The following is a 15069-nucleotide window of genomic DNA, read 5'->3' as shown; positions in this document are numbered from 1 at the left end:
TGAGTCTGCACAAGAACAGACATAAGGTTACAGGTTCCTTTTTTTGCCCTACAGGTTTTAGCTGGAATTCCCAGGGTGGTTTCAGCTTTGAAGGTGACTTAGGTGTTTGGTTTCATTTGGGATGAGTGGAATGGTATTTATTGCTGCTATTTGGAAAGTCCTCACAGTAAAAGTACAGGCGTGATTCTCATTTGGAGGCAATCTGGGGTAGGATTCCCTTGGGCAACAATCTGCAGCTGAAGGCTAGGGAAACACCTAGAACAGTATCTGAGGATGGGAAAAAGAAGAGAACATAATTTTCAGCGTAGGGGAGAGAGCTGGTTGTGCCTTGCTGTCTATGGCACAATCACCTAGCTTTGCTCTAGGCAGACCTTTTATAAATTCTGTGCAACTGCTCGTTATTGCAAGGGGTGACAGAGTTGCTGACTTGGCTCTTTCAAGACCCCAACATGGGTTAAACTATCTTCCATCAGAGACTAGATCTTATTGTTTATATCCATGGACTGATGACTGTGCTGTAGCTCTGAGGCAGCTCCAAGGATAAACACACTGTACACTGATTTCCTGATGCTCTTTCTGCAGATGGTAGAAAGAAGTAGCCCCCGTGGGGAATACAGAATTGGCTCAATGACTCACAGTTGTTTGTGACCGCATTCCCCAACCCAAAGCCATACAGAGGGAACTTCTGATCATTATGGATACTTCTGCTTTAATCTGCTTCATGGGGATACACTGCATAGAAAAAATTAATAGCTGCAGGTGTTCCAGCACACGCATAGTAAATCATCCACACTATTACCAGATCCTCTGTCCTATCCCCCCAGGTGAAAGGGAAACAGTAGTACTAGGGACTCCTACTGGCACTGAAGTCCTACTCATACTGTAGGTGTTGTCTTCTTTATCACACCAGCTTTCTAGATTTAATGAGTAGAAAGGCTTCAAGCTCTCAGCTCTGCAGGGGTATCTGGCTGCCGGGATGGGTGGCTTATTTTGAAGGCCTCTAACTCCAAGAGAGCTTTATTTATTCTCGTTATTGTGGGATATGGTCTTATGTCCACTTTGAATCTGTAAAAGGAAAAGAATGAGTGAAGTATTATGAATTGGAGAGCCAGTGCAGGAGTGAGCAGAAGTGCAGAGCAGTGTGACAGGACTGCCTAGTATGGGAGAATCTCACAGGCATTTACACTAACAGAAAAGGTTCATCCTTGTAGGTTTAAAAACAAATGCTTGACAGCCTGGAGAGGTTGTTAAGTCTCCTTCTCTAGAGATACTCAAAACTCAGCTGGATGCAATCCTGTGCCACTTCCTCTACCAGGGAAATTGGACTGGATGACCTCCAGAATTTCCTTCCAACCCCAGTGATTCTGTAATTGTGTGATCTTCACCAGATTTTTATTTAATGTGCAGCACAAGGTAAGAAGACACTGCTTTTCCTGGGAATCATGCAGCCACTACTCGTATGGGTTTAAGGCTTTAAACAAAGAAAGTCTGATTAATCTTTTCCTCCTGTGTGCAGTGTAAAAATAGAGCAAACAGGGACCAGGATCATGGAGTGTGGGCAACCTCAGCTTTTCTAAGGTCACAGATCAGGTTTCCCCAGGCCTCTAAGAGGATACCACAACTCCTGACTTCCAAACGACACAGTATTTATGAAATAGGAAAATTTGTGAAGAGAAAAAACGTAAGTGGATAGGGCAGGCAGGAGGGATACTTTCTAACAGGCACAAGGAACAGCAGAAGGTAAGCTCTGATAGCCCAGCATAAATAGGTGTGTTGAAGAGTATCTCAAGCTTAGCCTTAATTACCTTTCAGCATTGGCAACTTGAGGCACTAAACACAGATCAGCCATGGAAACCTGCAAATATAGCAGAGGAAAGGGGTTAGAGTAACTCAGAGCCTGTCCCCTCACACTTCCAGTGGTGGCAGGCTTTGAGACCAGTACAGAAATTATTTTATCAGCCAGTACAGAGGAGTTGTCATGATGATCTATTTCTTTACTTCAGCATTAATAATACAGTAGCAATACAAGAAAAATAACTTCATGGCAGTCACTAGTAGAAACCATCAGCTTTTAGGGAGCTTTATATTTACCAGCTGATCATTGTGACCTCAAGGACACTGTGCTTCTATGGCAACTGCCTCTGAGCAAACAGGTTTGCTGGCAAGCTGCAGAGGGAGGTGATGAAGGGAGAGGGGTGTTTGCATGGCTGGAAAAAGTTAAGTAAATTTTCCTTGTTTGCACTGCGAGACTATCAAGCAGGTCCTGCCAATGTCAAGACTTGGTATGTGATAGGGCCTCTGTCCACAGGCCCAGAGACTTGCAATCTGAATGGAAGACTCAAGGACAGTGCTGCTGGCGGCCTGTCTACACAGACAGAGGCAGCTGGCACCATCCTGCTCCCCAGGTCACAAAGCCCTGGGTGCCTCTCAGAGCACACGTTATTCTCCAACATTAGATCTTGTAAGTAGCCTTTGCCTACCAAGGGCTCCATAAGACTGCTAATAGACAACCCTCTGCATCCCAGGATAATGCAGGAGCTTTCCTTCTTTCCTATAAAAGCCTTAGAAAAATCTTTTGTCTGGCAGCAGAACTAATACATGGAAAAGGCCCTGAGCTGCCTCTAGTTTGGTAAGGGTCAGAACAGCCTTTATGTGAGCTCTGTGAAATCTGTCCATATTAAAACTGGATGACCAGAGCAGAAAAATACAAGGTGGTTAAAGGTTTCATAGAACAGCGCTAAGAACTGAACCCATGTTTCTTGAGCCAAGCTTTGCCCTTCTGACAGGACATGCTGAAGTCCATATCCCATAAAGATGAAATGATGTATCATCTTTTTCCACATCCTCTAGTAGCAGCCAGATCCTAGATACAGCTGCAGAATCTGGCCAACAGCAAGTTAGAGGCAGGGACAAATAAATATCTCTGTAACTCTCTGCCAGTCAGTAATGGCCCAAGTAGGATCCGTGCAGCTGTTTTTTGTTATGAAGACACTGCATGTAATTCTAGGCACTGGATGGGGCTGTGCTCTTGTTTCCTCAACTAATTTTCTTTCCTATTTTAGGAGAAGATACGGGGATTTTCAGTTCTGCAATAGCACACAGGGCTCTCTCAGATACTTACTTCATCCCCCACACAGTAGCGTCCAGCAGTGTGCTGCAGAATCTGCTCCAGTGCTGTCAAGAGAGATGGTACACTGGAATGAGGCATTGGAAAGTCAATTGACAGGGACACCAAACACTTTCTAGACTGGGAATTACGTACAAGGGCATCTTAACCCCAAGCAGAATATGAAAAAGGAGCATTTTGAGACAGAAACTAAAAGGAACAAAAATCTTGCTATAGTTATGGGAGTCTTTAGGGTCCTTCAGCTTTTTTGGGCCCGGGGTGATTTCAGCTGCTTCAGACAATGCATTTGAAATACTACAAGGATAATGTAGAAATACTTGACTGGGGAGGGGAAAAATGCAAAGGTTCAGTCAGTTGGTGTCTGTCAGAAGTGAAGATGGGCCTGTCACTGCAGCATATGGGGGAAAGGATTTTGAAGGAACCAAAAGCACTTTATTTCTCTTAAAGAGGCAAAGAAATCCTCTGCTACTTGCTACACTATGTGGGAGTTTGCCATTAGATGTCTGTTTACAAAAGCATATCTATATATCTCTATCTGTATACGTATGTAGAACCTTAGAAGTGCTTGTGCTTCAGAATGAATAAACTGCTGCAGTGTGCAGGATGGCACCAGGCTTCCCCTCTTCCGTGTGCACCAGTGGAAGTGTTCTGTGCACATCTTTCCTCTGAGATCCTGGGGAGCTACCAGTCCTGGACAAGAAACTGTGGAAGAGCACTGTCTCTGCCAGCAAGTAGGACCCCAGAACACCAGCCTAGGAATATCTGTGGTTCTACTTGAAAAGGCAAGTAGAATGCCAGCAGTGCAGCATTTTGTAAGGTCAGCCAAAATACTGATCATTTTGGATGTGGGATGTACCTTGAAAGCCCGATGCGATACAGTTCTGAGCCCATTCCATTTTTTTCTCCCCCATATGCTTCAGGATACTCAGGTTCTGTGAAGGCAAAGCAATCTCTAGGTTAGATGACTACTGCTGGCAGGATCTTACCCACTGTGTCATCCAGTGGAGGAGACGGGAGATGAGGAGTTGCCAAGGCTGAACCCCTGGCCTGAGTTCAGTTGGTTGGGTCAGTCCTGACCTCACCTGCACCAAATCACACACCCTGCGGCATCTTTCTCTTGGCACTACCCTTCTGTAACAGTTGCCAGGGTATCCCTTTGCTTCTTCCCTTTGGGCTGCTCAATTCTCTTCTTCCTAATGTGTCCTAGACTCAGCAGTAAAACCATATGGATTCAGCTTTTTCTGGAAAGAACCCTGGGATGCTATAGGATTTTCTGTGTTGAAAATATCGTATCGTTGCCATTGGCAGATCAGGCAGAGGTTAAGCCGATTTTATCTACTAGCACACCAATATGAAGTTCTGCCACCCAGTTGGCTGGCAACAATTTAAGGAGACAGAATTTCAGAGAGAGAAATCCTTTCTGATTTTCTCATTTGCATGGATGTGACAAGGCAGTACCTGGAGTGGTTGAATGCCAGAGGCAATGTGATCAGCGATCATTCTGACTTGGGCTCTCTTCTTTGGATCTTGGGGCAGGAGCCTGGGGTTAGGACGTGTCTCTTCTAGGTAATTAATTATAGCTAGCTGTAATGAACAAAGAGATAATGGGAGGTTATTGGAGCGCCAAGGAAAACTTCACATCCTGGACACCTGGGAAAGGGGAGCTGATCCAAGAGAGCATAACAGTTTTTGAAGGCAGTTTGTTACCAACCCAAGGAACAGAATAACCCCTCTGACATCTGCCTGTGATCTTCTTGTCATTTGGTCCAGCTGTAATTTCAGGCAAACCATGAAACAGCCATTGAAGTCAGACTACAAACTGCTTAGTGAAGGGTGGAGTTATGAACCAAAGCAGATTTGAACTCAAATCCTTGAGTAGTTTCCCATCAGGGACTATGCTATTTCTGTTTCCAAGTGAGATCATAAATGCCATTGCTTTTCCAGTGTATAGATGAGAGCTCTGGGGAAAAAGAGGGGACAAAGCCATCCCGTCCAGACTGGGCAGCAGGCTGGGTGAAAGGTTAACAGGGATGTGGCTGATAACTCACCGACTGAGAAAGGGTGATGCCATCAATTTGCAAGGCTGGGACTTGCTGCATTGGATTCAGTGCCTTGAATTCAGCAGAAAACTGTGGAAACAAACCTGTGATTACAGCAGTAAGAAATTTTTCTTCCTCGTTTTCTTCTCCCAGAACCCAGTTACCAAATTTTTTTCCTACCTCTTTTTTTCTCTCTACCTTAATACTAGTATTTGCAGTAAATTATGCTGTACTATTAGCCTACAGCAAGCTCTCACTGGGGCTCATGGATCACTGCATCCAGGGCCAGACTGCTTTATCTCCTGGTAAGGCACCACTGCAATACCCAGAATGGGTGGTACTGCATCAGTGCCACATTTCTGTCCCAGTTGTCCAACTCTGCCTTAGCCCATGCCAGCCCATTGAGCCAGTGGTACAAGGTGCACAACTCCCTCCTATGGACTCCCAAGTAAGGTCTCAGTGAAGATCTCTTCTGGCAACCCATCTCTTCCTTTTGCAGGCCCTTTGCAGCCCCCTGCCATATCATTTAGCATCTTTTGGACACCCCCTATCCCCACCTCCATGCATTTTCTGGTGCTAATTGAATGAAGTTGAGTCTGTTTAAAGTGCAGGGCAGCTCCTCTGAAGTCTGTGCTCCTGATGTATTTCAGTTGTATGATGGTAAACAAAAGATCTTCAGCCTTATGGATTCAGTCACAAATGTCTGAGAGAGGAAAAAGCCTCTATTCTCCTGCAGTCATATTCTCCTCCTGTCTCACGCCAGGGAATACTGGCTGAAAGCAACTGTTAGTTACAGAGAAGTGGTGAGGAATTCAGTAACTTTGCCTGTGAACTTTCTAGTGCTAATCCCAAGTCTCCTAATGGATCCCCAAGTTCAGTACCCCTGGAGAGAGCAATGGTATTTTTATCCTTACCTGCTGTCCTCCATCCTTAATGAGGTTCACTGGGACCAGGTCATAGGAAATTCCTTTCAGAGCCAGTGCTAGGGAGAGCAGAGTGTACAGCTTCAGACAGCTACACTGGGACCAGTTTCATTGGTAATGGGCTCAGGGAAATGTTAGCATCTACCTTTGAAAAAAGACCCTATCCCTCAAGGAGGGTGGCCTGAGTCCACTGAGAAGACAGTGCTTTGGCAAGTGAATGACCAAAGTACTAAAGATCAGTCGTGGCAAACCACTGCATTTTTTCAAAATAAGCCTTGCAACTCTTTGCAGCACAGCCCTTCCTGATTTGGCTTATAGAGAGCAGGGGACCATGTGCTCACCTGTAAAACCTTTCTGTCTCAGTACAAGTAGGGACCATTCCCAGCCCTGCTTAGCTCTCAAGACCTGGGCAGGCCAGAATCTGAGGCAGTATCATGAAGCCCTCTTATCTGTTCCCCTCTATTCCACCTGCTCCCAATAAGCTGCAGTCTTCCCCTCCCTCCCCACGGGGAGATGCCTCTTTGTTCCAGGCTCACGTTTATTGACTTTTCTGTTAATAAGTGATTGATTAATTGAGTTAGTGAAGGGGAGGATACTGCAATATGAGACACAAAAAGAGAGATGAACTCTAAATCTTACCGATTCGCACTCTCCAAGAACAGGAACTTCGGAAATAGCTGTAAAGTATCGGCTGAGAAGAGAAAGAGAAAAGGGTTATGTGCTGGGAGCACCAGAGTATTGTATGTAAGGAGAAGAACGCATGAGCAGAAGGCATTTCACAAACTCTGAGACGGGAGAGCAATGTTTGGAGGAGAGAGGGCTTCTTTCTGAAAGTAACTGAAAGTTACTTCTGGAAGTTTCTGATTTTGGCATACAGATAACATCACTGTCTCTCATAATAGCAGTTACACCTGATGTTTCCAGCAATGCACAATGACCTTGAAATTATCCCCTATAAATCTTCCCTCTTTGTCCCTATCCAATATTGCTAACTTCTATCCCATCTTAGATTTCTGAAACAATTTCTGTACTGATTGTGCCAAGTACCTGCACCGAGTATTTGCATGGCACGAAATAGGTTTTCTAGTCATGCAGGGAAAAGCTAGATCTCTTTCCAAACAAGAAGAGCTTCTGCTGTTTGAGATGAAAGCCAGAAGACAGACAATTCATCTCTACCTGAGCTATAATGCTAAGGCAGCCTTCCCAGATGCTTCCACCCTGTCCAAACTCTCACCTTTTCAGATGCCATGGTAAGCGTGTGTAGTCGTCTCCACGAAATAAAAATAACCTCTGTGTTTTCCCTTTTAACTCAACTGGAATGGGGGAAGGCTTCTTTCCTAAAACCAATGAGGAAAGGACTGTGCTCCCCAGTCTGTGCCCAGAACACACAAACCAGCCAATCAGATTCAATCCTGAGGCACTGCAGTCACCCTCTCCCCGCCCTGATATCAAAACCATTAACCACGTTTAAGCTTGGAAGCACATTTGGGAACCATCCTTATTTCTGTAGCTTTTCACCCAGAAACAAGTAAGATAGCTAGAGAGCCTCCCAAGCTGTCACCAGTTGCCAATGCAGAAATTTAACCCTGAAGAACAAAAAAAAAAGAAAACCAAAACTGCTTGCAGAATTTCTGTTTCACTAGGGAATGACTGGTAGCTCTGGGAATGGGCTGCCTTTGCAGGGAGATTTCTTAGTGTGCTCCTATAGCCCCCCTCCCACCACTACTGGCCAGCACAGGGGATTTTCTACATTGCAGATATGGGAGAAGCTGCTACTCTGCTCTCAGACCAAAACAAAAGATTGCTTTTTTTTGTGTCACAGTCTTTTCTTTCCACACAAGAAATTGGTACCCATGTGCGTCTCTAAATAAACTTGTAACCACGTCCCCTTTATTACACAGATCCCATGGAATGCCATGGATCTCCCTGTGTCTCTATCCTTCTAAATTGCATAAAAAGTATTCCAGAGACTGGCAGTAAGACTAAAGAAAGCAAAGATATGCTCAATTATAGTCTGTCAACAGAAAACCAGAGACACTGGTGATCTCTGTCCTCCAGTCCTCTTTGTAAACTTCATGCTTCTCTTATAGTTTAGATTGGCTCAAGTAACTTCAAATGAGGTATCTTTCACTAAATTACTCAGATTGATAAGTGAGGAGGAAAGTGATGGTGGTACTGGTAACACTTTAGTGGACAAAGCATTTACTGATTTTCTTAAATTCTCTTCTCATTCAGGGCATTAGAAATATCAGCTATGTTTTTTTTTAAATGTCTAGCCTGCTGAGTTTCAGGGAAAGAAACAGAAACTATGGCTTCAAAAGAGAAACATAGAGCATTCATGAGATACTAATTTTACCTGCTTTTCCTGAGGACCTTGCTAATGATTTTTTTAGCTCAGAAAGTCATGTCCTTTACCACATCTGTTTTGGACTCTGGCCTCTCAGCCAGCAGAGACATTTCTCCTCATGCTCTCTGCAGTTCTTTTTTGGTTTTACAGCCTATGCTACAATTTGGAATAAACTGTGCTAAGCTAATTGCCTTGCTCTATAATTTAAAGACCCTGGGGGATTTCACCAAAAAGAACATGGAAACCAACCCATTGTTCAGCTGGAAACTATCTCCAGAGGCTGGGAAATGGAGAGATGTCTTGAGTTCATGCTGTTCTGCTCCTAGCAGCAGGGCAGATCACAGGCAAAAATAATCACCTAAGTAAAGACTAGAGACAGCAGAAATGTTTTGTCCTCAGTGGACAGATCCCAGAGTGACACTGTGTCTTCCTCAGAGGAAATGCTGACCATGTTCCAGTAAAGTCTCAGGAAAGAATCTCTTGCATTTACAACCCTGTGGGATAAAATCCCCAAAACCTGCAGTTTAGACTAGTTGGAGCTGGGATGATAGGAGGAGGACAGGATTTTCTTGAAGTCTACTGAGAGTACTGGTAGTTTGGTTCTGTTTTCTTTTCTGGCAATCATTGAGGAAAGTTTGGGCTTAAATACCAGTCCAGAGTAAAAATCTGGGAAATGCATGTCCCTGTTGTGAAAGACAGAAGAAACGCCTCAAACCTTGTGTGTTGACCTCTTAGGTTTCCTCTCTTCTTCAGTATGGTCTACTCTGGACAACACCTCTTTCCAGGTGACACAGGGCATGCACGTGGGAAGGCTTAATCTCTCACCTTTCCTGACACCCGTCAAGCCCAGCAGCCTGCACACATACACTGCTCCTTGGGGACCGGCGTAGGGGACACCACGGTGCCTGAAAGGCACTGCTTGTACTCTGCTAGGTTCAAATGTAAAGCAGAAAGATTTGCTCTTAACTTCTCAGTATCTCTTCAGCAGGACTCGGTGGGAACAGTACACCCGAATAAAATATGGTAAGCAAGCACCACTGCTAAAAGCATTAGCACACGAAGGCATTTTACTTAGCGTGGGGTTAAATTCCTTGCTTTCCACTGCGACAGAGACACGGGTGCAGGCGAGGGGCGCGATTCTCCCGGGAACGGCCATGCCGGCCTTGCCAGGCCGCCGGGCACCAGAAGGCACAGCCGGCGACAACGCCGAACCGAGCCAGGCCCGCGCAGGCCGAAGGCGGAGAGCCGCCGCCCCGAGCCCCGCTCCCTCCGGCTCTGGCGCCGCCGTCGCCCCTCGCTCCCCTCCCGCCCCGCGGGGAGTGCGCGGAGGCAGCGCCGCGTACCTTGGCGGCGGCAGCGCTCATTGCCGTCCCGGCCTCCGCTCAGGGCTCTGCGGCTGCCGGGCACCGCAAGGCGGGACTGCATTCCCCGGCGTGCCCCGCGCCGCGCCCGCACTCCGCGCCCAGGATGCGCCGCGCCCGGCGCGGTGCAGCGCGCGGCGGATGCCCGCGGATGCCGCCGCGCCAGCGGGAGCCCCGCCGGGGGCCGGGGGGGCCGCCGCCTCCCGCCGCCCCGCCCGCCGCCGCCCGCCCGGCCGCGCTGGCCCTCGTCACCCTCCTCAGCTTCGCCTCGCGCTTCCACCGCCTGCGGGAGCCGCCGCACGTATGGTACGGGCCGGGCGGGGCGTGCGCCCCTCCGGCCGGGCGCTGCCCGGGGAACGGGTGGGTGCGTGTCCGCCTCCTCCCGGCCACAGCGGCCGGGACCGCGCCCTGGCTCCCGGCCCGCGCCCCCGCCCCGGCCCGCCCCGGCCTTGCCCGGCGTGCGAGGGATCCCTGTTTATCCCAGGCAGGTGGAGGGACGGGACATGGCAGTGAGGGCCGCGAGGAAGTGCTGCGCTCTCCGGCCAGCCCGGCGTGGCCCCTGCGCCCTCCCCGCTGCTCTCGGGACGTGCTGCAGGGGGGCACCGGGTCCTCGGGACCTCTGTGCAGCAGGCCGACTTTTTAACCTCGCTAAGGTCGATTTGGAATCAAAAGGGCAAACCAGAGGTTTTGGAGTGATAATATATATTAAAAAAAGACCTTTCCTACAGTGCTCTTCATGATTTCCCACCGAGTATAACGCATTGTCTCGGAATATATGGCAGTAGCCCTCTATACTATAAAAAGCATAAGTAAAAAGATCTTCCTGGATTGTTTTTTTTCTTCGCTCTTGAGCGTTGTAGTAGATTGGTTATTGTGGTTTGTGTTTTGTTGGTGTGTTTTTTCCAGTTGGGATGAAACTCATTTTGGGAAGATGGGAAGTTACTACATTAATCGGACCTTCTTCTTTGACGTCCATCCCCCTTTGGGGAAGGTAAACTGCTTTTCTGTTACATGTTTCAGAAGCCACAGGAGGGCCAATAAAAGTCTGCCTCTGCCTTCTGGCTAAAGGATGTGGTAAACAACGAAGTCCTTCCTAACTGTTGTTGACTTCATAGTAATTTGCATTCTGTGTCCAGAGCCTCAACTTGCATCTTTATGTCTCCACAAAAAATGCTTCAAATGTAAGAAAACCAAACAGTATTGCATGCTGGGTTTTTGAAAGGTTTGACATGGAAAAAATCAATGTGACACTTGGAGGGTGTAGGTAATAGAAGCCTACACTTAAAGGAAGGAAACAGTTCCTGATAACTTGTGAGCAAATGAGATGCTTGCCACACATGTCCCTGAGAACACTGATTTCCTGTTCTGTAAATGAACTTGTTTTAGCAAGTGTGTAGTGTGGATGAAGGTCCATCCTCCTGCCTCATAAAGGTTATCTTCCTTTCAGGCTGAATCTCCTGAAACTAAAGGGATAGGGAGCTATGGGGGGGACTCTACAGAATTCTCTCTGCACAATTCCATACCTAATATTTTTCTTGAGCTTACTGTCATCCTAATAATCTGTTGCAAAAATAATTCTGATTTTGCTTTTAGACAAAAGACAGTATGTATGCGTATGATTTCTGTAAATAAACTCTTCTTGGGATGATGTATCTGAATTATTTGTCCTCTGATCAGTGTGGCATCTGAAAAAATCTTACCTGCTACTAGCTTGGATACTTTTTCCTCCAGTGTGATTTTCCTGACCAATTTTTTCACCTTTCCTCTTCAGATGCTGATTGGACTTGCTGGCTACCTTAGTGGATATGATGGTACATTTCCTTTCCAGAAGCCAGGAGATCGATATGAGCAGCACAACTATGTAGGGATGAGAGGGGTAAGGCTCTGCAGGCTAGTGTCAAGCTTGCTAGCTTTCCTGGGCCTTTCAATACAGTGTTACATCTTAAGAACAGCTCTGCTTGGTCAGGTCAGAGGTCTGTTCAGCCTTGCACCTTGTCTTTAAGCTCCTTCAAAAAGTGTTAGTGGTTCTATTGTGAATGCATCTTAATATGTGTCTGTGAGAGGCCAGGTAAGAGATTAAGGTGAAAATTGAGGCCAGCTCTTCCTGCTAATTAGTGAGACTACACTGCTGCGTGGGGTAGATATCTTGCCTGTTCTGCAAAGCAAACATTGCTGAGTTTGAGCTTCTCTCACTCCGTTGTGCCTGGCTAATCTGCTGGGTAGCCAAGGATATCAAAAAGCCAGGATCATGCGCTGTCGCCTGCAGTTTGCCACCACCAGTGACACTGAGCTGAGTATGCTGCTGAAGCCTGGGCCAGCAGGGCAGGATTAAGAGTTGTATTCAATCTGAAACCCTGGCTGTACTGCTATTTAGGAAGACCAAGAGCCGTATAACTGACAGATATAACTGGCAGATAAATCAAAAGGAGAAACAATGGCCAGTTGCTACTACCTAGAAAGAAAACTGAAAACTGAGAAGGCATGTTTTCTTAGTTTAGTTTCCAGAAGTTCATGGTTTTAGATTTGCCTGAGCCGAAGGTGGGAGAGGAGCTAGAAACAGATGTTGGAGATAATAAACTTTCCTGTGGTCTTGCTTTCTTTCGTTTTAATTTCTCCTCTTTCTCCTCCAACTATCCTTGGTCTCATTTGTGTAAGAGAGGGGAATCTGGTATGCTGAAGATATAAGGTGCAGGTGTATCTTGTTCTTCGCTTTCATAATCTAGTATCATGTTAAAAAAGGGCTGAGTGTAGTGGATGTGTAGTGCACCTACCTGACACATCCTTCTATGAGTATCTGGTGTAGTCTTGAAAGAGTGTGACTGGCTGTTGTTACTGACGCCTCTGCAAAACAGAATAAGCCTCTGTCCTCTGAGCACTGTCTTTATTCAGTTGGCTTTTGTCCAATGTTCTTTGTGACTCAGTTCAGCTGCTGCAACACCTCCTGTTGTTGGAGGTATGGGAGAGGAGAGGAGAGGAGAGGAGAGGAGAGGAGAGGAGAGGAGAGGAGAGGAGAGGAGAGGAGAGGAGAGGAGAGGAGAGGAGAGGAGAGGAGAGGAGAGGAGAGGAGAGGAGAGGGGAGAGGGGAGAGGGGAGAGGGGAGAGGGGAGAGGGGGGAGAGGAGAGGAGAGGAGAGGAGAGGAGAGGAGAGGAGAGGAGAGGAGAGGAGAGGAGAGGAGAGGAGAGGAGAGGAGAGGAGAGGAGAGGAGAGGAGAGGAGAGGAGAGGAGAGGAGAGGAGAGGAGAGGAGAGGAGAGGAGAGGAGAGGAGAGGAGAGGAGAGGAGAGGAGAGAGGAGAGGAGAGGGGAGGGGAGGGGAGGGGAGGGGAGAGGGGAGGGGAGGGGAGGGGAGAGGAGAGGAGAGGAGGGGAGAGGAGAGGAGAGGAGAGGAGAGGAGTTGCGAGCTCTTGTCTCTCGTGGGTGGGGTTATAATTTCTCCCATGATCTTTTCCTGCAGTTTTGTGCATTTCTTGGCTCCTGCCTGGTTCCCTTTGCCTACCTCACAGTGTTGGAACTGTCAAAGTCACTGCCTGCAGCCTTACTCACGGCTTTCATCCTTATTTTTGGTAGGTGTTCCTGCAACAGCAAAATTGAGTATCTTAACTGTTCAGGTAGTTTAATTTCTGGATTACCATGTGTTACCTAACCAGGGGATATTTGGGTTAATGAGAGACTTTCTCAAAAGCAAAATAATTCCACTTTATATATATATATATATGTGTGTGTGTGTGTGTGTTTATATGTATGAGGCTTTTTAATTGGTGGTCTCCTTAAGAACTTTACAGTCTTGTTTAGTTCATAGGTACTTCTGTTATTTACATAACCACAGGATTGGATTAGATTGCACCTTAGTTTTAAACTTTTTTAAAAGGTGGATGGACAGGAATGATTTTACCCACTAGTGAAATATTGATGTTTCCCATATGGATTATAGAGATGTTTAACAGCCCCTGCATTACTTTAGAAGAGATCAATAAGAAATTAATAAAGTTCCTTGTTGAATTGAGCCAAGTGGAGAAATTGACCCTGCAAATGGAGTTACCAAAATAGGGGTTTTCTGAGGACACACAGGTATTGAGAAATGGAGACTTAAAATGTCAAAGCCATATTAATTTTTTATAGGTACCATCTGAAAGGTGACTTCTCCTCTGGCATCCTTTGGCACCATGGTGGTGCCTTAGGTAGATCATTACTGGCTGTAATCCTCTCTATCTGAATATGTTACCAGCACTTTCCAAATGGTGTTTCACAGATACTGCTGTACTGCCTTTTGTTTTTGTATTTATTTTTAGTTTTGTTTTGTTGTTGGCTTTTTTTTTTCCTTTGCTATCCAGGTAGAAGATGAAATGCTGTGATCTCCTTCTGTTTCTAAGATTTCGTGCCTTATTCTTTTCTTTACTACACTGAGGAAACTGAATTCCCACAATCTTAGATTCACTTTAGAACTACAAGTCTCTCTGACATTGCTGTGTGTCTCTTTGCAGATACAGGCTGTATTACGTTGTCCCAATATATTCTGCTGGATCCCATTCTAATGTTCTTTCTCATGGGAGCTGTTCTGAGTATGGTGAAATGTAACAGCTGTGCAGACAGGTAAGATAAGGATGATAATTTTGTTAAACTGTGGGTATTTAACTTTCACACAGTTAAAGTAATGCCTGCCATTGGTGGTGTGTGAATGGCTGAAATGAGATTATTTCAGGAAATTTGAAGGTGAAAATTACTGTTGGTAGCAGAGAGAAATTTTTACTATGAGGGGTTGTGTATTTAGGGGGAAAGTATTGTGACTGGAGTACACCAACTTACCTATAACTGTAAGCATCTGTAAAAATCCTGCTATCTGAGGTAAAAAGTGTAATTTGTTTGGTTTAGAGGAATGGCTACAAAAACTTCGACGGATATAGTCAGGATGATTCTGAATAAAGTAGTCACGTTGCTAAGGATATTTGCTATAGACCTCTCCAGAGAGGGTGGTGGTTTGTAGGTATTGGGGTATGTCAGAAGGCTTCTTTGTGGCTGAACTGCACAGAGTAGTTTCCTTGAAATGCATCCCGTATTCAGAAACATAAAAAGTCATAATTCGGTGTTATATATGAGCAGCTTTTATTTCATGAAACATTCAAGAACTGATCGTTTCAATCTTAGTGTGTCTACAGTTCGTCTGGCTGAAATGCAGCCTGCAGCATCATGTACAGCTATCCAAGGCCATCCTTATCTAAAGACATTCCCCAGGGAATGCAAGCACTAAATTACAGGGCAGTGCTTGATCAGCTCTGT

At 46.1% G+C, this 15069-nt stretch overlaps 2 protein-coding genes across 10 annotated transcripts in view; one reads left to right on the top strand and one right to left on the bottom strand.

Moving 5' to 3' along the window:
* Window positions 1–689: 689 nt before the first annotated feature.
* Window positions 690–9889, bottom strand: GSTZ1 (glutathione S-transferase zeta 1). Of its 7 annotated transcripts, XM_066188568.1 has the most exons (11): window positions 9780–9866; window positions 8686–8805; window positions 7324–7426; window positions 6729–6780; window positions 6081–6148; window positions 5176–5256; window positions 4586–4711; window positions 3984–4059; window positions 3122–3174; window positions 1806–1855; window positions 690–1065 (listed from the first exon to the last, which is right to left on the bottom strand). In XM_066188568.1, exons 3-11 carry the CDS (start codon window positions 7336–7338, stop codon window positions 939–941), a joined length of 648 nt encoding a protein of 215 aa, XP_066044665.1. In that variant the 5' UTR covers window positions 7339–7426; window positions 8686–8805; window positions 9780–9866; the 3' UTR covers window positions 690–938. The 7 variants fall into 7 exon arrangements, with proteins under 7 accessions (XP_066044665.1, XP_066044668.1, XP_066044667.1 ...); XM_066188571.1 differs by lacking the exon at window positions 7324–7426 and having other exon boundaries at window positions 5176–5270; window positions 9780–9857; XM_066188570.1 differs by lacking the exon at window positions 7324–7426 and having other exon boundaries at window positions 9780–9854.
* A 14-nt stretch (window positions 9890–9903) lies between these two features.
* Window positions 9904–15069, top strand: part of POMT2 (protein O-mannosyltransferase 2) — a 28406-nt gene continuing 23240 nt past the window's right edge. The window contains exons 1-5 of one of the 3 annotated variants that reach the window (XM_066188562.1): window positions 9904–10103; window positions 10704–10788; window positions 11569–11673; window positions 13250–13358; window positions 14277–14385. In XM_066188562.1, the coding sequence (XP_066044659.1) occupies window positions 9904–10103; window positions 10704–10788; window positions 11569–11673; window positions 13250–13358; window positions 14277–14385 (608 nt within the window). Of the gene's footprint in view, window positions 10104–10703; window positions 10789–10889; window positions 10979–11568; window positions 11674–13249; window positions 13359–14276; window positions 14386–15069 lie in introns of those variants that run through there. The other 2 variants (XM_066188563.1, XM_066188564.1) reach the window with 2 other exon arrangements.

This window comes from Chamaea fasciata, unplaced genomic scaffold (assembly GCF_029207755.1).
Source record: "Chamaea fasciata isolate MVZ Bird 193981 ecotype frontalis unplaced genomic scaffold, bChaFas1.0.hap1 SCAF_7, whole genome shotgun sequence".
NCBI classification, from domain to species: Eukaryota; Metazoa; Chordata; class Aves; order Passeriformes; family Sylviidae; genus Chamaea; species Chamaea fasciata.
Note: the sequence above shows the minus strand (reverse complement) of the source record. Positions and strands in the feature narration are given on the sequence as shown.